We start from the raw sequence: 22,249 nt of genomic DNA on the forward strand, positions 1-22,249 counted from the left end.
GGTGTCATTCTTCTCTGGGCTCCCATCTACAATTTTGAGGAAATCTAAGATTCTAAAATCCGCGTATCCAAACAGAAAACAACGGCTGGTGTCATTCTTCTCTCCTCTGTTTGGTTGCTTGTAGATGGCTGGGAGAATAGGAGAAAAGTAAGTCAAAGAGAATTAAACAAGAATGGAAGAGAATGGAAGATGAGGAGAATATTAGGAGGGAGTTTTGCGAGTAGTGTTTGGTTGCGCGAGGAAATTAGCGGAAGATGTAGGGTGTCATTATCAAAATATAGGTGGAACGGAGAGAAAAGTAAGAGAGAGAAAGAGAGTAAAAGAATAAGACAAGAATTTCTCCTAATTTCCCCAACAAAATTTTCCATTTTGGTGAAAAAGGAGAGAAGATTATGGGGGGAACAACTCCGCCTCGTAGGCGCCACCTAGGATAAAAACCAATAATGATGTCTAGAAGTTGTCTAAGTGGGCAAAGGTGTAAATAACAACCAAACATGCTTTGGGGAGATCTCATGCATTTGAAACTCCTACAATCCTCCAAAACAAGCAACCAAACAGTAAATGATTTTGTTTTTCACCTGATGGGTGTGGGGATTTGCGTCATCTATCACTCTTGCTCTATTCTGCCATAGGAGTTGGGTTTCTTTTCGCCCTCACCGTGATGCTCATGTAGGATGTAATCATTAAATCACTCTAATTCACTGAAATAAGAGCACTGTTACAACCAATTCACCTTAATTAGATTATTTTCCTTATAAATTCGTTTCTATATTGCAATAGGTTTCCATCTTTATATTTCCTATTCTGCCGATTTCTTTTCCTATATAGCTCTTCTCCATTTCTATATAGTGTACCGTATGGCTATCGAAAGGAAGGACACGATCACATACAGTGTTATCAGCACATTGGAAGCCTGAGTTCCAATTAACTCATTGAATTCTCAATTCTCCTTTCTCTTTCATCTTTTTCTTTATTTTCTGTTATGATAGAACTATGTTTTATCAGGCACAAAGTACGATTTCTCTAAATTTGACCAGAGTCGCCACTAAGGGCCCAATCTTTGCTTTCTTGAAGGGAAGTGATATATATTTGCCCCCTTTTCTTCCGCGGACCACCCCATCAAGTGTAATTATGACTACCTTTTACACTTTAAGTGGATAGCCCAAGTAAGAAAATGGGGCGAATATATCATGTCCCTTCTTTAATTTCTTAAAGATTAGGATGGTATCACTATCATAGAATTTGCTTTCTGTTCAACAAAGTGGAGTGGGCACACCCTATAATCATGAACATGCATATCCATTTTTTTAAAGAAAGATCGGCAAGTTTTCTTAGTGAAAGAGACAACACTTGAACATCATCATTTCATTTTCACTTGCTAACCCCCCCTCTCCACCTCTCCCCGTGTATGTGTGTGTATTCTATTGAGAGTCCCTACGATGTACTGTACAACAATCATAGAACTTACATATACAACCAATTGTGTGAATACGTTCTTCATATCAAGCTTCTTGATATGCCGTAACCCAAGTAAATCTTCCTGAATGACTTAATATTGGCAAGAACACCATTTCTTGTATAAAATTGCTTCTTGATCTTGCCTACTTAGAACATGTACATAGAGTAACCAAAGAAACTTGATATAATCAACAGAATAATATGGTATTTGCTAGGGACTTCACAGAAAGGCATTTCGTGGCTCGCTGTTGTTGGTACACATTGTTCAAAGATCTAAACCATTCAGATGTTGGGCCCACCAAGGTTTATCTTGAGAGAGAGAAAGAGAGTTAGAGAGATCCTTTATATTAGTTTTTAGACAATTTTTTTGGGGGAGTGATAAATCGACTCCCAAATATCTTAAATAGACTCCCCATGTGTCTATCTCACTGCCTTTTTTTGAGGCACGGGATCTTCTATTGTGACACATGCCAAAGATGGCCAAGTGTTTTCCTTTTTGTAATTGCCATTTTTACTGGGTTTTTTCCTTGGCATATCTCTTCTATTAATATATAGATATACTATTGGATTTTTAATATTGCACGGGTGGGCGACACTCTTAAATGAAAACAAAATTACATTGCAATCAATTACATTCATATGCAGGGCAATCTAAGAAGAAATCTTGGGGATTTGTTACAGAAAAGAAATCAATAAAATCAAAATCAGGAATCTTTGGGAGTGTTTGGGTGCGCAGCCACCGTTTGAAACGCAGTTTGAAACACCGTTTTGAACCCTCAAAATGACGTTTTGCAAACCGAGTGGGGAGGTCCGTTTGCAAAACGCCGTTTTGAACGGAGTTTTTGGGCTGTAGGTTTTTACATGTTTGCCCTCGCCAAAACCCATTTTTACGTATATGCGTGCGATTTTATGCGTTACGTCAAATACCAAAAAAGTTGGAGTGTTAATATCATTCTTGAGGACACAAATTTGTTAAATTGTTAATATTTAATTCAAAACAAGGGGCTGCTGATATCATTATATGATCTCTTAATTTTGATTTTTTTTAAAGACAAAAGGATTAAAAGAAACCCTAGTTTCGTACTTTCTTCATCTACTTTGCAAAGTTGCAAACCCTCTCACGCCTCACTTCCTCAGCGCCTCTACTCGTCCGTCAAATCTGGCAAATCTGGCCGTTGAGAAGAACCCCAAAGGTATCGCCTTTTTTTATTTGGCAATGATATTTAATTTTAATAGTGTTTGAATGAGATCCTAATGACCTTTTAATATTGGGCCTAATGAGAGAGTAATTGAGTTACATTGAGGCCAACCAAACAATGCCCTTTCTGGTCATTTTACAACTAAAACTCCGTTTTGAGGCATTTACAACCAAACACACAATACCTCTGTTTGCCGTTTAAAACGCCGTTTTGATCTGGCCAACCAAACATGAAAACGCCGTTTTGCAAAACGATGTTTTAAATGCTTATTTCAAACGGTACGCCAAACACACCCTTAGTTAGGGCCACAGAACACGTTTTAGATTATTTTAAAGAGTTTCTATAATTGAAATACCACTCTTACAAACAAACGTGGGACTACTTTGTTTCCTAGTGAGAGAGAGAGACCCACTCCTAGTTCTCGCCACAAAACACTTTTCAGATTATTTTAAAGAGTTTCTATAATTGAACTACCCTCTTAAAAACAAACTATTAGCATTCATGGCTCACGTTATGCATGGGCGTAAAATAATTGGGCACAGCCAATCAAAACATGAGATCAAAATGGTAGTACCCACGCCATGCATGGCTTTGGTAGCGATTGTGGGCCACCCATCAAAACATGAGATTAAAATGAGTACTCACCCCATGCATGGCTCGGTAGCTATTGTGGGACCCACGCCATCAAATCATGAGGTAAACTGGTGGGCCCCACCTGATGCTTGGGTTTGGGTGGTGTTGATGGGATCCACCCTACCAAAACATGATGTAGAATGGTGGGCCCACCCGTGCTGTGCATGTGTATGTAATAAAAAATAGAGGCACAATCTTAAAAATATAGGACTTCATTATTTTTGCATTCAATCATTTCCAGAGTTCTCATCAGACAGCTCAAATTCTCAATTTACTGATGCTAGTTCTGACTTAAGCATTGGAGAGTCTTCTCCGGAGTCTAAACTCTAGGTGATTTTCTAAACATTTACTTGTGAGCACAACTTACCTCCTTAGGCGTGCTTCCAACCAGATGCATTCAACCTTAGGTCAAATTTTAGCATCAATACAATCAATTTCATTCCTCATATTAATCTAAGAAGAAATCGTCGAGATTTGTTATAGAAAATAAATCAATAAAATCAGGAATCGGCCCCGGAATTTCAAAATCCGAAATTGACAAAGGAGAAGAAGAAACAATCCTCCGCTTTGTTGTTCGTCTACTCCTCTTCTTTTTAGGAATTTCACATTGCATGAACTTCAAATCATCTCTTAAAGGAGAATAAGAAGAAGCAATCCTTGGCTTTGTTCTTCTACTCCTTTTCTTTTTAGGAAATTTATATTGCATGAACTTCAAATTGCCTCTTTCTACTCTCTTTGTTTTAGCTGATCCCATTCTATTGATATCTTTATAAACACCACGTTTGCTATTGCAGCCATTGTCTTCATCTTTGCTCAAAGACTCTATAGCATATGGGTCTAATCTTCTATCTGCAGCTTTAAGTCCAAGCTCTCTATTTTTGGGTGGTTTTTCATGAAGTATTCTCATTGAGGCAAAAAGTTGGTGCAAGAAACCAAAAAGAGAACTCAAGTAGGAAAGCATTAATAGAAAATAGTTAGACTAAAACCTTATTTATGTGCTTAGGTGGAGTGGACGAATTTGACTATAAGTGGGTTTCCTATTCACGTGTACTAATTGGAATAGGATAGAGAGGAAGTAGGAGAGTCTTTTTAATTGGACTAGACGAGTTTGACTATAACTCGTTTTTATATCAACAAAACTGAGTTGACTCAGTTGACTAGAAGTGGGTTTCCAAAAAAAATACTGTATTGCTCACACCATAAGACGATCCAAACTGTCCGTTTGATGGGCCAGAATGTAAATAAGTTGTGCCCCAAAAATCAATTTCTTAGAATAATCTCAACCCTCCGATCTATAGAGGTTTCTATAATATAATGTGCATTTCCTCTATAGATTGAAGGGCTAGGATCATCCTATAAAAATGATTTTTTGGGTACAACTTATTTACGTTGTGGCTCATCAAATGCGCGGTTTGGATCATCTTATGGTGTGGGCCGAACTATACTTCTTCAAAAATGCTGCACTACATGGGCTTACAGTTACAGCATATAAAAACTCGAGTTATGTTCTCATGAGGACATCTCTATGGTTGTGATTTTATTGGCTATGTAAGTGAAGTCCAGTATTTTTTTCAGATGTACAGTGGGGCCCACTTTTGAGAACCGATTGTGAGTTGAGTGTGGACTCACAATCGCTTCTCAAAATCCAAAACAAGCAGGGCCTAATTTTTTGTCCAAAAATTAGTTTTGGACTCAAATATTGATTCTCGAAATCCAAAATGAAGATGGTCTTAGCTATATATATATATATATATATATATATATATATATATAGAGAGAGAGAGAGAGAGAGAGAGAGAGAGAGAGAGAAAACGGTTCCTACACGTGTAGATAAGTTATCTACACACTAGCTTAAAATACAGTGGGGGCCACATTATATGAGTGATCCAAACCATTCATTTTTAAGGCCCTCACATAGATAGGGTGTCCACAAAAAATCAGATCCATAGGATCATCCTAACCATTTGAACTATGGAGGCAAAAAATGGACTAATTTGTGAAGGTTTAAAGACATCCATTTTACCTCCACAAATCGTAGGGTTGGGATGATCCTATGGATCTGATTTTTTGTAGATACCCTATCTATATGAGGGCCTTTAAAATGGATGGCTTGGATCACCCAAACAATGTGGGCCCCAACTGTATTTTAAGCTAGTGTGTAGAGAACTCTCTACACATATGTGTAGGAACCGTTTTCTCATATATATATATATATAAAGAGATTTCTTTTTGTATGAATTCATAATTTCAAATTGAGTAATGCTATGGAAACCGAGAGTAGAACCTAAAAGAGGATGGGACTAATAATTTCACGCCACAACATCACAAGTGATGTAAGCCAGCCCTTAAATTTAAGGAAATCATCAAGAAGTAAAAAAAATTGAATTGAAATGGTAAGTAACCACAGCTATATATAGCCGATTTGCAAGGGTCCAAAAAATTGGATGACCTTAGAACCTTGATCAAATAGGCTATCTTTTGGATCCTGCCAAAAGGGAGTTAGGCTGCGTTCTTTAACCCTTCACCACCAGCCCAAGGATGATCAGTGTCCATTTGGGTTGTTAACTCATAAATTTAGGGCTTCTTTGGATGCGACCAAAATACCGCTTATTTGAAAATGAGATTAATTTAAGTTAATATTATGGGGAGTGATAAATCGACCCCATATATCGTAAATCGACCCCCTATATCTATCTCTCTCTCTCTCTCTCTAACCCAGAGGAGAGAGAAAGAGACATAGGGGGTCGAATTATCACTGCCCTAATATCATTTGCAATTATTTGAATATATAATTATATGCAAATAATTTTGACTATTTTCACCTCATAAGAACTTAGTCACAAAATCACAATTTTCTTGCGTCTTTAAAATGATTTGAAAAGAATTGAAACTAAATTGGTAATGCTAAGAGAATTCATACGGCGACATAAAATTTCGTCACAAAACTACAAAAATGCGGTCGTATATATAGTTGTCGCTAAAATGCCGTTACATCAAACAGAACCCAACAAGGAAAGATGATTAGGTCTTGTTTTATTTTGATTTGTCTCAATAATTCTCACTTGGCTGGATCGACGATCTGGATCGTCGGATTGTTGATCAAAGGGTCCTGGACAGCCCGATTGAGGATCTGACACTATTGGCCGTTGATTTGTGCGATCTGGAGGGATCGATGCACCTGCATCAGTAGGCAGTGAGCTGGTGTCTGAAGAGGAAGTAGCAGAGCAAGTTCGACGCAAAATTTCGAGCAACCGGAAAAGAAGGGCGCCCGATACAGCTCCGATGGTGGGGGCCAGAAGATACACCCATATGTCATCGAATTTCCAAGAGATAATTGCGGGCCCCAATGATCTAGCAGGATTCAACGATCCACCTGACACGGGCCTACCATGGAAACCAACACATTATTAGACTCCCGGTCTGTGGCATGGGAAATAAGTTCTAAACTACATGCTTAGGCCCGGTTTGTTTTGGATTTTAAGAACCGATTGTGAGTCTAGGACTGATTATTGGACTGAAATTTATGTTTAGGACTGTTCGTTTTGGATTTTGAAGATCGAGATCAAAACTTATTATTGGACTCAATTTGTTTTGGGCTCAAAAAAGATTCTTAAAATCCAAAAAGAAAAGGGCCTAAACATAAATTTGAGTCCAATAATCAGTTTTGGACTCACAATTGCTTCTCAAAATCTAAAACAAATAGGGCCTTAGTGAACATTTGAATCCAAAGCAGTACCTACCCTGTAATCAAGACTCCGAGTGCAATTGCTGCTCCAACTGCAAAACAAGAGGATGGCCCAACCTGCAAACATAGCAAAATTACACTATAGATGGTGATCCACGCAAGCACGCTATTGGGTGTCGAGTGTGAGTCCCACTCAATTGACACACATTTGATCATATGATCATATCACCAAATGGTTTAATTTCTCCCACATATTAAGAATGAGAAAACGGTTCCTACACATATGTGTAGAGAGTTCTCTACACACTAGCTTAAAATACAGTGGGGGCCCACATTGTTTGGGTGATCCAAGCCATCCATTTTAAAGGCCCTCTCACATAGATAGGGTGTCTACAAAAAATCAGATCCATAGGATCATCCCAACCCTACGATTTGTGGAGGTAAAATGGATGTCTTTAAACCTTTACAAATTAGTCCATTTTTTGCCTCCACAGTTCGAATGGTTAGGATGATCCTATGGATCTGATTTTTTGTGGACACCCTATCTATGTGAAGGCCTTAAAAATGAATGGTTTGGATCACCCAAATAATGTGGCCCCCACTGTATTTTAAGCTAGTGTGTAGATAACTTATCTGCACATGTGTAGGAACCGTTTTCTCATTAAGAATATTCAAATTTTGAATTTAAATTTAAGATTAGTTGTACTATTCAAATTTAGAGATTGATACAATCAATATATCCCAAATTTATAGGAATTGATTGATATAGTACAGGGGATTTTACAGGCAGTGCGCGCGTGAACTCGAGTATTTTTCATAAAATATAGGGGGGGGGGGGGGGCACTTTCTAGGATGTTCCAGAGTCCAGACCGTTCATTTGTTAGGCCACACTGCAAATAGGTTGTACCCCGTTGATTATTTCCATAGGATGATCCTAATCCCCCGATCTGTAGAGGGGCTGAACATTATAGAAAGCTCTATAGATCAAGGGTTAGGATCATCATATGGATATCATCTACTGGGTATGTTAGGGGTAAAAATCAACCGTCCCGTAAGATCTTGACATGTGGCTCCAAGCCTATTTTGGAGGCTAGACTTGCCGTTATGAAACAATGGCAAGCTAGGCATCTTGCCGACTCTCCAAAGATAGTCACTCCAAAAGCTAAGAGAGGGCACTAGCGGGGAAATCCACTCTAGCATGGCAACCTTCCTAAAATATTGAAATTCAAATAAGCAACCTTCCCATGAGGAATCCGGGAAGATCTCCTAGATAAAAATGGAAACTTCTTAAGAAAGATTGGCTAATGGCTGGGAAAGTTTCCAAGAATGGCAAGCTTCCTATGCTGCCAAGGACTCCTCTCCTATAGATAGACCCACACGCTAATAGGTACACAACTTGAATTAACTTCTCTAATTCACAAGCACCACTATTTTGTTCTCCTATATTGCTTGTTTTTCCTGCTTGTGTGCCAATTTCTAACTTGAGTGTCGGAGTGGTCTCCCGGAGTCCACACTCCGGGACTCCTAACCTGTGTCCTTTGAGCATAGGACATGTGCAAATTGGAGCTCTATCGTTCATTCATCAACCCTCGAAGCAGATTTTGGCACCAACATATTGGCACTGACCATGGGAATCGAACCCAATACCTCATGCGTATTTACAGGTAGAACCTATTTACGTTGTGGCCCAACAAATGAATGGTTGGATCATCCTATAAAGTGGGCCTCACCGTACTTTTTGAAAAAATAGTGGACTTCACGCGCACATAGCATATAAAAGCAAACTTGATTAGTACAACTAATCTTAAATTTAAAATTAAAATTTGAATATTCCTAATAAACCAAATTAAAATTCAAACTAGGCATTTCATAGTAGATCAAGAGGGGTGATTAGAATTTGAGTCTGTATCTTACAGCTTGAACATTGTTCGACAATACGGATGCTAAGAACATGATGAAGAAGGTGGCTACGAGCTCCGCCCAGAAGGCAGCCTTGCACCCATGGAGGGGTCGGGTGTTGGCGAAATCTGCTTCCATTTCGTAAACAAGTTTCCCCATGTAACAGGCCAATATGGACCCCAACATCTGTGCAAACACATATATCGGAACCTAGACATGGAAATTACTAATTATTAATGATTTACAATTTTAACAGATGTATTAGCTACTTGTAGACAAAATCATTGAATGAGCATTCCATTGAGAGACATTTTGTTATACTAATTAGTAATATTATTCTATCCATTGAGTATCTCAACCTACTCCAATGGTGAAATCTCACATATTTTATCATTTTGCTGCATGGTCTATATCCAAAGTAATGCCAGATAGATAAATAGTTTGGATTATTCAACTAGTCTGCTCATATTTTTCCAAAGCAAAATCACCATTTCTATCTTATGTTTGATGAAAAGGGGAGTGAAAATAATACCTGGGACCATGGAAATTGTCCTATGGTGGCAAAAGCTATGGTAACAGAGGGGTTAACATGTGCACCCGAGATGCATCCCACAGCAAAAAGCACGACGATTATTGCAAGGCCTCCCGTAGAAGCATACTCCAATAGGCCAATTTTGCCTTCTGTTAGCCTTGTGATCGCTATTATTCCACACACTGAAAACATCACTATGAACATCCCCACCATCTCTGCTACCACCTGAAAGTATTCCCCACAATCCTGTTCAACATCCTTACTTAAAAGTGGACTATAATCAAATGATCCTGCCCATCCATATCATACACTCCACTGTAGATGGATCATGGTAGAAAAATAGATAGATCGGTGAGTGTTGATTCGTTGAATGGTCTGGATCGTTTGAGGTGTCATGATTGTCACGCGGGTCGTCTCCTGATGTGTGAAACAAGAACTTACTCCAAAGCATAAGCTCTTAGAGTTGGTGTTATTTATTCATTTATTCTTAACAACACCCCGCGCCCCCCCTCCCCCCCTCCCCCCCCCCCCCCCTCTCTCTCTCTCTCTCTCTCTCTTCCGTGGCCCCCTTCATTTATTATTATTATTATTTTTTTGGGGGGTGGGGGGTGGGTTTGGGGTCTTGGTTGCATGTGGATTTTTTTAATATATTGTTGAGTTTTGAACCTCTGAGGCAATAATAGCTCTGATACCATGCGAAACAACCAATTACTCCAAAAGCTTAAGTGGTTAGACTTTAGAGTTCAAGTTATTTAACTATTTATATTTCAGCAATATGCCCCACCACATGAATGGTCTTCATTAGAACATCTATGGGGTCGAAGGTCGACCTACCCTTGGGAGCTAGTACAACCAAAGACCCCTACTTTAGGGGTTCTCAATGGATCCATTTAGGATCGGATCCTCCTATGTCTTGGTCGCTATCCATTTGGATCTATTGTCGGCCGGATCCATTTTGGATCCTACTTTCTGAGTCTGGGTCCATCTCAAATCACTCATTGACAACGTGTCCTAGATCCTACTTTGTACCCACTTAGGAATTACGGATTAGGGGAGGGAAGAGGTTACGAGAGGAAAATCATCATCAAAACGGCATAAAAAGGAAATGTTATTTGTCATTTTGAATAGGGTTTTTAAATGTTACGAAAATATCCCTTGTGAACAGCCATAAATATTCAAAAACATGAAGAGTATTTTCATACGTTGGCAAGTACACTCCATTTGAATCTAGGATGCTCTATCGGATTTTGTGGCCATGCCTCAGTCACAATCCGAAATAATTTTAGACCTTAGGATATGGATCCATGGATACCGTTCGGATCCAGCTGATAAGTCTTAATCCTGTTCCATATGGACCGGATCCTTTTGATCCAACAGAAAATGTGGATCCATTGACACCCCTACCCCTCTTTAAGAGACATGCTTGGAAAACTAGAAATTATTTGCATCCACAATTTAGAGCTTATAAATGATCCTACCCGTAAAATACTTTTTGAACTTTCTCAGAAGACCCACAATTTCTCTTGTATGTTGCCATTTATTAGAAGGTAAATGATATTTCCTTCCCCCTTAGCAATGACTGCTGAAAAAGTGGGATATATAAAATCAATGAATTATTACCTTAGGAATGAGATGTGAAACCCACCATCGTGGAAAGCAAAGAATTTTTCCTGCCCTCCCCACTGCAACACCATTTCTATCCCTTAAGATGGTGTTGCCTCCCATCTTTTGATCCCCTCTACTCGTACACCCCTTGCTTACATCCATATAGAGTGATTCTTTTGTTTCCAAAAAGATAGCTTCCTATGGAATTTAGCTGCCAAAACACCCACCTTCAAGCCTCATAAGTTTGGGATTTTGTCTCTTGTACACAACTTTGCTGGTGTGGGGAGTTCCTCCATGAAGGGACAAAGAACATTTGTAGCCAAAACAAATGAGTTTGCTTCTTACATGGTGAAATATTCAAGAGTTAGTTTGTTCATACATTTGACACTTCAATCGAAAAATGGGAAGATCATGAAAGTCGAAGTTAATACTTTTGTGTTCCTCCAACTGGAGGAATGAGAAAGCAATTCATGCACTTCTTGTGTTCGTATATGGGAACTATTTTTTTCCAACAATATTTAGAATCATGGGTTGGTTAGCATGTTTCAATGTGTGTTAGCAACATACGTGTAAGCAATTCTATTTTCTTTTATCTTCTCCTATGGGCTTCTAACTTTATCACCTCCCTCGATTAATGAAATAGTTAGTACATAAAATCACACTGAAGATTTTGGGAAATGATTTTAGCACAAAGATTTTTTGATACATACGCTCATCTAGATTGTCTTTTAGTATTTAAAGAGCTGTAAAAAGGTTATTACGATGCCCAAAAAGCACTTACAAGCCAATTAAATACTAAACGGCCAGCAAGAGTGCTCATGTATCAAAACAAGCTAGGTTGTGCTAAAATCATTTCCCAAGATTTTTTATTTTCATTAGTGAAAATTGAAATTCGCCTATTTAAATTTAGTTAGAATATTATGATGCTACTTTTGTAACTAGGGATGGCAATGGACTCAGACAGTCCCACGGATCCCAAGAATCCAAACCTTAATGGGCAATACTTAGACACAACAGTTGGATACTAACCATACCCATTGGATCCATATCCTATGGTCTGAAATTTTTTTGGATCATGACATGGACATAGCAACAAAATCAGCTGGAGCGTCCTATATCCGAATGGAGGGTACCAATTGACAAAATTACTCTTCATACCTTGATTTATTAATGTCTATTCAAGAGGGGTATTTTCATAACATTCAGAAATCATACTCAAAATGACGCACACCGTTTCATATTTTAGTTTTCCGTTCAAAGATGAAGACCCTCCTCTCTCAAGTTTCAATTTTTTTTTTTTTTTTAAAACCGGAAAGATAACGACCCCGAGGCGGATCGGCAAATTTATATATAAAAAGTTGGGACCATACAAGAGGAGGGGAAACCTCCTAGCTATTAATACAGGAAGCCGTAGCCTTAGAAAGAGAGTAAGGAGGATGAGAAGCCTCTAACTCGACAAAATAGCAATCAAAAGCCATAGGAAAAAGACAACAATCAATGCTTATAAGGGAGAGTGCCCTTAGTTGATCTTGCTTCTGATGTTGGGAAGGCCAAGTGCATCACATCTTGCTGCCCCTCTTGCCAGGCGAGGCATGGAGGCCCAGGAGGGATAGAACAAATTGGATCTTGATGAGCAGCCGAAATTTGCAAGGCATCTGCAACTGAGTTTCCCTCTCTGAATTGGTGATTGCAAGTGGGAGACAAAATGCAAAGGAGTGGTTGAATCTCTTTCCAGAGATATTGGATTGCCCAAGGGATTTGCCCTTTCCCGTCGATGAGATCGATTAGAACTTTGCTATCTGATTCCACAATCATCTTGCTCATATTAAAGGCCTTGCAACAACGGAGCCCGTCCAAGAGCGTACAAGTTTCCGCAACCATGTTAGTGCCTTTCTCACAGTAAAGAGAGAAAGCTAAGATAATCGTTGATTTTTCATTTCGAATAACTCCTCCTCCACCTGCTTCTCCAGGGTTCCCCTTCGAAGCTCCATCTATGTTGAGCTTAAGAGTTCCTTTAAGGGGTCTCTTCCATAGAATCCAACAATCCTTTTGAATCCTTGGACGGCAAGGAGAAATGCCAAGCTGGGACAGAGAAAGAACCTCTAACAAGTTTGGTTCCTTGAGAGGAGAATGACTACAATCCAGGTTTCTTATCCCTTTGAAATGGTGCTAATGATTCTATTGGTGGAATTAGATTTTCCTTCCATTCGTATGCTACACCGCTCTTTCCAAATTTCCCAAGCTATGATGGGCGCTGTGAGGCTGAATAGATGGGTTGCTTGAGTTTTTCTTTTAGTTCCTGCTTTCCACCAACTTATAATTCTAGTCTTGATAGACTGAAATTGGATCAGATTGAAGTTCCAAAGGTTGGCAAACTCTGACCAAATAGATCGAGCTAACTCCCCTTCTATGAATAGGTGGTTCATGGTTTCCTCTTTATGGATCGAGCAACAAACGCATTTGGATGGCGCCTGAATGTGCTTGCTTTTTATTCTTTCATCTGTGGCAATGGCTTCCTGGAAAACTTTCCAGAGGAAACAACTGATTTTTGGAGGAATAGATCCCCAGGTTGGTGCGGCCCAGTTCACATTACTATTTCTAGACCTGTTGACGATCCATGCTAAATTGGTGCTAAAGGTGCCTGATGGGGTGGGACACCAAATCAGAATATTTGGAGAGTCATTCAATTGGAGCCTGGTGTTGAACAACACCTCAATCCAGACTGTCGAGAGGTGTGGTTCAATGATCTCCATGTTCCAGCCCCCTGATGGAAGAAGCTTGTCTTTGATGGTAGCAGTGATGTTTATGTCTTCTCTATTTTCAACCAAGAAGAATAATGGGGTGCTACCCATCCAGAGATCAGCCTAAAAAGAGATGGATCCATTTCCAACAATCCATCTCGAATTTTGAATCCAAGTAGCTCGAATAAATAAGATTTCTTTCCACATTTTTGAACAACCACGACTTGGTTGAATTAAATTCAAGTGATGTTTTTTGCAGTATATCGATCCGATAAGGGAGCTCCATAACGAGTTGTTAGCGTAAAGGTGGTGAAGAGACTTTAATTAGAATGCTGAGCTTAGTTCCGAAAGGGATTTAGTTGCCAGGCCACCCTCAACTTTGTGCTTGGATATGCGACTCCATGATACCCAGTGCATTTTGGGTCCTTGATCACTGCTGCCCCACCAAAAACTGGACAACAAGTTCTCTATTCTCTTTAGGACCGCTTTGGGAGGAGACATTGCTGATAATGTGTGAATAGGAGTGCTTGACAAGACATGATTGATGAGAACTAATCTCCCAGCTTGGGAAAGTAGTTTACCTTTCCAGCCCTCTATCTTTCTTCTTATCTTCTGAATTAAATCATCGAAGAAGCTGTATTTCACTCGCCCTACATAGAGAGGTACTCCCAAGTAAGTGATTGGTGGAATTTTATTAGTGAATCCAGTTGTGCTTGCGATAATTTTTCTTCTAGATGGGGAGGTCTTCTCAGTTGGCCTGATGCTTGCTCATATCTACCGAGGAAGGACATGACTTGCTTGAGGCTATTTTTACTCCCATTTGAAAAAATTATGGTGTCGTCCTCGAAAAAGCAGTGGGTGATCGGGATGCTGCCTCTGCTCCTTTGAAAATATGTTGATTGGCCTTCTCTAAAAACAGAGGAGAGCCCTCTGCTAGAATAAATAGGCATGGCGACAGGGGGTCTCCTTGTCTCAATCCTCGCGAAGATCTAAAGAATCCATTGGGCTCATCATTCAGGATGACTGAGAACCAGCAACTTTGGGTAGCCTCCTCGATAAGCTTTCTCCATTGGTTAGAGAATCCAAACCTTGCTAACACATCTTGCATAAATTTCCAGTTGAGTCTGTCAAATGCTTTGGCCATATCTATTTTTAGCATCACATTGCTTCCTCTTACTTTTTTCTTCAACCCTGTCATCATTTCTTGAGCGATTGCTATGTTGTCCGAAATGAACCTACCTTTGACAAAAGCTCCTTGTTCTAGGGAGATTAGATTTGGCAATACTTTTGCAAGTCTTGATACAGTAACTTTGGAGAAAATCTTATAACAAAAGTTACAAAGGCTGATGGGTCTGAAGTCTGAAAAATCTTTTGGGTTTTCCAACTTTGGGATCAATGAAATGAATGTAGATGAGTAGTGTTCAGATAATTTACCTCCCGCCAGGAAAGCTTTGGAAGCAGCCACTAGATCAGATTTGATAGTGTCCCAGCAAGTGGAATAAAAGGGCCCACTGAACCCATTGGGTCCTGAAGAGCTTTCCTGAGGCATGCTGAAAGTGGCGACTTTGATTTCCTCCTCTGAGGGAGGGGCCAGTAACATTTGGTTGTCCTCGGTAGAGACCATAATGGGGATGTGATTAAGCAATTCTTGATTCGGCCTTGAACCTTCTTCTGATAGGGGCTTTTCTAAGTGTTTTCTTGCTAGCTCTTTGATTTTGCATTTGTCTGTAATCCATTCTCCCGAGTGTCTGATTTCGGTGATTCCTACTCCCCTTCTTTGGTGTTGCATTGAAGCATGTAAAAATTTGGTATTTTGATCACCCTCTTTGAGCCATTTCTCCTTTGATTTTTGTCTCAAGAAGATTTCCTCGTGGAGAACAGCTTCATTCAAGTTTGATCTAGCCCTGCTTAGAGCCTCAATATTTTCTTGGTTTGGATTGCAATGGTGAGCAACTTCTGCTTTCAGGACCTCATCCTCCTAGCTTTTGATGTTTTGAAACATTACCAAATATCTCCTTGTTCCAGGTTTTTAGGACTCTTTTGGTATTTTCAGTTTTACGGATAGTGCCTCCAGTGGGTTTCCATCCACTTGGATAGACCAAGCCTCGGCTACAATTGCTTGGAATTGGGGGTGCCTAGTCCACATGGCTTGGAATTTAAATGGTCTGATGATTGGTGAAGATGGAGCATGGATGCTTATTAGGAGTGGACAATGGTCAGAGCATGTGCGAGATAAGTGGGTAACTGAGGTAGCTTGAAAGTTATTCAGGGAGTTGAGGAGCGCTCTATCAAGCCTAGTCCAAACACAACTTCCATTTCTTTGATTGTTACACCTACTGAATCTCAATCCTGTGAAGCCTGCATCAATTAGACCCGCATCATCAATGGCTCCTTGAAATTCCTTGCAGCAAACAGGGTTAGGAGGCCTCCCACCTAATTTTTCTCTAGCATTAAGAAGGGCATTAAAGTCCCCCCCCCCACCAACCAGGCCGTGTGAAATACCTGACTGCAATCACAAAGATAGGACCAGAGCTCTCTCCTCTCTACCATAGAGCAGCTGGCGTAGACGAGAGAGAGAAAGGCCACACTTCCAGATTGGAGGTGAGTTAGCTCAACTGACATGGCTTGAGACATGGTAGATACCAGTCTCATACTAAGAGATTTGTTCCAAAGAAGCTAAATTTTAGAATAACCAGTGAGGTTAGTCAAAGTATGCTCGAATTTCAGCATTTTGGCAAGGTTTTGAATTTCCTGATCATTTACAAATGGTTCCATCAAAGCTATATAGCTAAGGTTGTACATCTTTGATATCACTTTCAGTCTCCTCCGAGTGAGGCTATTTCTAACCCCCTGTGGACCCCGATCCGAGAGAGAGGCGGTGCGCGGGCCCCACACTCTAAGGTCTCTATGGATCATCCACGTGAATGGAGAGCTCTACCAAGGAACTCTCGAAAGAAGAATGCCCCTCACAGCATGAGTGGCGATAAAAAGGTGAGATACCTCTCGATTCGGGGACTAGCCCAGATTCGAGGTGTACCTTAAACAAAGAAGAGTCGCCATCCAAGGAAAAAAGCAAATGGGCCCTGGATCCCATACTATGCTCTGTTGCAACGGATAACCAGAGATATAAAATAAGGTTCGTGCCTGGTTACGAATTCAGAAGGTCTAAAGAGCACCTCATCCGCCCAAGTGCAAACACCTGGTCTCTTATGCCATTTACTTAATAATTTTGAAGAGTTTTGGGCGAAAATCATATGAAATGGGAGCACAAATCTCCGAGAAGACGTCTATCTAATCATGCATGTCTCGGAGGAATAATAAACACACATAAAAGAAATAAAAGTGTCACCTGAGAATAACTAGGTTATGAATGTCAAACCTAAATTGGTGTCTAAGTTCTGGTGTGCAAACACATGCATGCTACAGCTAAAAGCATAAGGTCTGCGCAATAAAGTAAGAAAACACTGCAAAACATAGAAAATGACTCGATACCATACAACCCTAAGACTCTAATCTATACCTAGGCCCGAGTCTTTAGATGATCTGAGGTTCATCCAAAGAAGCCTACGTATCCCCGCCTCCACGAGAATCAAGGCAACGTAGTTCTTCGCACCTATTCTAAGCTATGATGCCTAAGACATCTAGACCTCTATCCTAGACTCGATCTAAAAGACCGGACTAGTTCTTAAAGCTTCTTGTGTGATTATTTAAATTCCAATGGATTGTAGATTTTAGGACACCCTATATGCCCTAACTAAATGCAGGTTAGCCTTAAGCTAATGCAGGTGGTTCCTATAATCTATGTGTAGCTAGGCTGTATATCCTAAGAAAAATAGTAGGATCTATCGCATCTTAGACCTAGTCATCAATTGGCGATGTGGATCGCCAACTGACCGGATGGAGGCGTAAAACTCCTAGCTAGGACTCACTCCTAACTCTAACACAAACAAATAAAACACACAACAAACAAACAACGAACGAGGGAGCAACTCCCGACTCAAAAACTCTCTAACTAGGACAACCTCCTAACTCTAGAGGAAGATCCTTTCGAAAAAACAATATTTTGAAAGATTTTTGTAATTTTGAAAGATTTAAAATGCTTATTTTTAAAGGTTTGGCTGGACTTGGGATGTGGATCCCAAGCTGCACTACGTACCCTGTTGAAAGGGATCAAGCCAACGTAGTTCGGAATTGATTTTTCTAACTACTCTGAAAGACTCAAAATTTTTGAGATTTTTGGATTTTAAGATATTTTTGAATTTTGAAGTGTTTTTGAAATGTTTTTTTTTTGTTATTTTTAAGTGTTTTTGACTCAAGGGGGACAAATCCTATCATCATAAGGGGAGGACAGACTCCGGATATCCCGCAAAGGTTGGACAGCATCCTATGCTTTGCGGGGGAATGAACAGAATAACAACTCTGCAAGGGTTGGACAGCATCCTATACCTTGCAGGAGCGGATAGAAAAACACATGATTTGATGAGAGGTAGGATAGAATCCTAACCCCTATGATGATAGAATTTGATTCTTGAACAAGAAGACTGACTCTCTAGACTAAGGACGGATTCCTATGCTAGTGGACTATCAAACTAAGATAAAGCTCACAAGTAATAAGGAAAAAGAGACCTTGTGCATATTTGGCAAAGGTAAAACACCCAGCCGGGCCGGACAGCTACCTAGCCCTAGGGTGCAACAAATGTGCAACCCAATACCCATAAGGATAGGGGTATGATGCCAAGCCGAGTAGGGTGTTCTCCCAAAACCAAAAGACGCACAAAGAGGAGGTTTAGTAAGAGAATGAGACTGGGTAAGTCTCTTAGACACAGAGGTAGGATAAAAAAAATGCTAGCAAGACTGGGCAAGTCTCCTAAACGCAAGGATAAAAAAATGCCTAAACAATGATAAGAAAATGAGATAACTGACAGACCAAGTTGGTCTTCGACTAGAAGAGGGTTTAAGACCTGTGAGACTAGAGGTAGTCTCCTAGGGGTTGACTCAGGTTGATTCATTAATGAGACAATGCCTGTCTCCAAAGATTTGGATCTAAAAGACTAGGCAAGTCTTTTGAGAAAATGGAATGCTATTTGGACTGTGCAAGTCCCCCTAGAGATGGGCTTGAAATAACAAAGGAAAGAAACCTGAAAGACTTAAACAGTCTCATAAAATGAAGAAAAGATTAGAAGGGAAAACACTACTAGGACTATGCAAGTCCTTTAAAATAATGGGCTCGGGATGACTCCTTCATAGCCCTTGCAATGAGAGGGGATTCTAGTATCTAAAGAAATTTAATAAAAATCTATAAGACTGTGTTAGTCTATCAAAGAGAGAAGAAAAGGCTACCAGATAATCGCAAATTCCATTCCATTCTTATAAAAATAAATCAAGTGTTAAGCAAAGAAGAATTTTCAATAAAAAAATACACAATCTATAGCAATCATAAAATGATAAACAACATTAATTAGTCCAGACCACCTAATAAAGTAGAAGAAAACAATATCAAACACTTCTATGCCCAACCACAAACATTACCCCAATATGGGGATGAAATCAGATGATGCTAAAGTAATCATCTGATATCATATACACATGATAATATTTCTATATCCCGCCTTGAAATCAGACAGTACTCATGTCGATAATATCGAATAGAGTAGTCATCTGATCTCCTTCTTCCTATTAAACAATTTATTTAAATAAAAAGGAATGAATATAATAAGCTTTGAGATAATCTCACCTGAACAATCCATTTATTACCGTCTTCGAACCCCAACTCAAAGCTTAATATGAAAGAGAAGTATTAAATTTCCAACAGATTATAGAAACATATTAAATGATATTTTCAATTTGTACAAATTTTAATACATAACAGGGCATCAACTTGTGCAGATTCAAATGTAAAAACTGTGAGAGTGAAATATAAGCAGATTTGTGAGAGTGAGAGTTTTGAATTATACAGCCTGGTCTGAGAATATGGTTATCTTGACACAACACTATCCACTGAATTAAAATGAATTAACACTGACCTTACCCTATATAGTGGGACATTATATTGAGTAAAAATGATGAACTTAAAATCTATATAGTTGTACAAACTGACTTAACAAAAATAAAAGAATCAATTAGAATAGTGTGACCACCAGCTTACTTCTAATCTAAAGAAAATGATTTTAACCATATAACATAAACACTAATCCACTCTGTTTTTTATTCTTCTCCATAGAAATATATTCTCATATCAAGATACTCTACCTACAGTATAAGAGTATACATAGCCAATGATAATAAAAACAGGCATTAGTAAATAACATCTTGAAAAAGTATGAACACAGAATCATGCAACAAATAGGGACATATAGCAATTCACACAGACTGAATGGAAAAATCATGATATAGCAAGGCAACTGTCGTGATATGACAAGGCTTAATAGAGGAAATCACTTGCCAAATCATATCAAAACCTGCAAAGGATGGAAGATGGTGAAGTAAAATGAGGACTCAGAGCACATGATCAGTTGAGAATTGTATTCTATCACTCAATCACCAAATAGAACCATTACAGATCATTAACCTTAAAGTTCTATCAACTCCTCTAAAAAAAATGACTAATCCAATACCCACACCCTTATTGATAGCAACCCTATCTGGCCATTTAAAGGATAATCAAAGGGAAGGATGAACTTAACCATTCACAGAATAAACCAAATGAGGCAAAATTCCCAGGTTCCTAGCAGGGTGAAACAAAGGCTGTAGAAAACTGAAGCTGGAACAAAGAGTTGACTCAAACAGGGGTTGGAATTGTAATTGATTTACAAGAGAAGAGTAAAATGATGCTTACCTCTTCGATAGAATCAGTCTTCAACGGGATGATGAGTACAGTTGAAGGAATTGACCAAATTCTCCGAGAATTGCCGGAATCCGAGAGAATCTACTGATGGCAGATCTGGCCTGAGCTCGCCGGAGCTCAATCAGAGCTTGACCGGAGGGATAAAGCTTGAGAAAAACCAGGGATTCTAGTTTAAAAATCTAGAATATTAAGGCTTCCAAAGTAGATCATATCAGAAACGATTGATTGGAGAAGAGAGATCAAGGATTAGGGTTTAGAACCAGATCTGTTTTCTCTTTTCTAAAACCAAGAATTTCTCTTTCTAAAATCAATTTACAACACTAAGATTCTCTTAAAAAGAAATCTTCAGATCTGATGAGGATCGATCGTAGAAGATGACCGAAGCTTGAGTTCGCCGGAGCTCCGGTGAGTCAACAGATAGAAATGATCGATCGGAGCTCCGTCGGAATCCGGCCGAAGAAGATGACCAAAGGAGCAGAGGCTAACGAACTAGGGTTTGGGTTAGGGTTTGAAATGATGACTGATGATGATGGATTGGATTTAGGGTTTTAGATCTATAAGAGGTGGACTATGAGTAGTATTGAAGGAGTTGTTGAAATCTCACCGGAGATTGATGGCCGGAGCAGAGAAAAACCACCAGAGAAGATGACCGGAAATTTTTCTCTCTCTCTCTCTCTTTCTATGTTTTTTTATCGGAAAAAATCAACTCCTCAAATGAGCAACTCGATCTCCCTTTTATAGGTGGAGATGGTGGGTAATGGTGGAGAAAATGGGGTGTATCTGGTTGGGGAAGATGGAAATGGTTGCCGCGGCTCTCTCCCTCCTTGCAAAAAAATTCTTCCCGATCTCCTTTTCTAGAAAATGAAATCCTTTTTTTTTTGTAAAATGGATTTTTCGATTTTATAAGTAAAAAATGGGTGGTGATATTGGCACTCCAAGCTTGATGAGCGCGCGGTTCACGCGGATTTTGATAAGGCGTGCGAAGAAATTATGTCCTTTCTGGAATAAAATCGCCCCCCCTTAGGATAAACTCACCCCCTTTTTCGAACTTGCACTACGACTTTGCTCGACTCGTTCGCTAGGCAAACGAACTCGGATTTCGACGAAATTTTGCAGGGAGCTAGATGGGATCCTACCCTAGCTTAGGGTGAAATTTGGGACCCTAATTCATTCATTTGATGGGGATTTGCTCAAACTCAAAAGGTTTAGGGTACGGTCAAAATGGGGTGTCTACACCCCCCCCCCCTAATATTCCATATAATGCCGCTAATCATGGAGAATACCTTCCTAAGGGCCTTCCTGACTGCCTTCCTGATCGGGTTGAGGTACTTGTTTTTTTTTTTTCCTGATGTTTATTTTTCTGCACTCTTGGAGTCTCTTGAAGATTTTTGAACCGCTAGGACAATGTCTGATGAGGGTTCTAGGGGAACATGGTCTTGCAAAGGATCTTTAGTTGGAAGAGCTGCAAGTGAAGGGTCTGATGAGGGATTAGTTAGAGCTGTGCCATAAGATGGATCTTCAGAAGGCAGAGTAGCCAAGCTACCGGTTGGACAACTGAACAATAGAGATTCTATTGGAGTAAGGCTTTGCATAGGTTTTTCTGAGGGTTGCAAAGTGATGTCTTTATCTAAAAGGATAGCAATTCGGATGTTG

At 39.6% G+C, this 22,249-nt stretch overlaps 1 protein-coding gene across 1 annotated transcript; it reads right to left on the reverse strand.

Moving 5' to 3' along the window:
- Positions 1-6,134: 6,134 nt before the first annotated feature.
- LOC143883947 (putative aquaporin NIP7-1) lies at positions 6,135-11,432 on the reverse strand. Its single transcript, XM_077387279.1, has 5 exons — positions 11,027-11,432; positions 9,407-9,631; positions 8,890-9,084; positions 7,031-7,092; positions 6,135-6,674 (listed from the first exon to the last, which is right to left on the reverse strand). The coding sequence occupies exons 1-5, from the start codon at positions 11,171-11,173 to the stop codon at positions 6,284-6,286; spliced, it is 1,020 nt and encodes a 339-aa protein (XP_077243394.1). The 5' UTR covers positions 11,174-11,432; the 3' UTR covers positions 6,135-6,283.
- Positions 11,433-22,249: the final 10,817 nt, after the last annotated feature.

This window comes from Tasmannia lanceolata, unplaced genomic scaffold, assembly GCF_043159265.1.
Source record: "Tasmannia lanceolata isolate RefF3 unplaced genomic scaffold, GAP_Taslan_0.1 ptg000002l, whole genome shotgun sequence".
Taxonomy (NCBI): domain Eukaryota; kingdom Viridiplantae; phylum Streptophyta; class Magnoliopsida; order Canellales; family Winteraceae; genus Tasmannia; species Tasmannia lanceolata.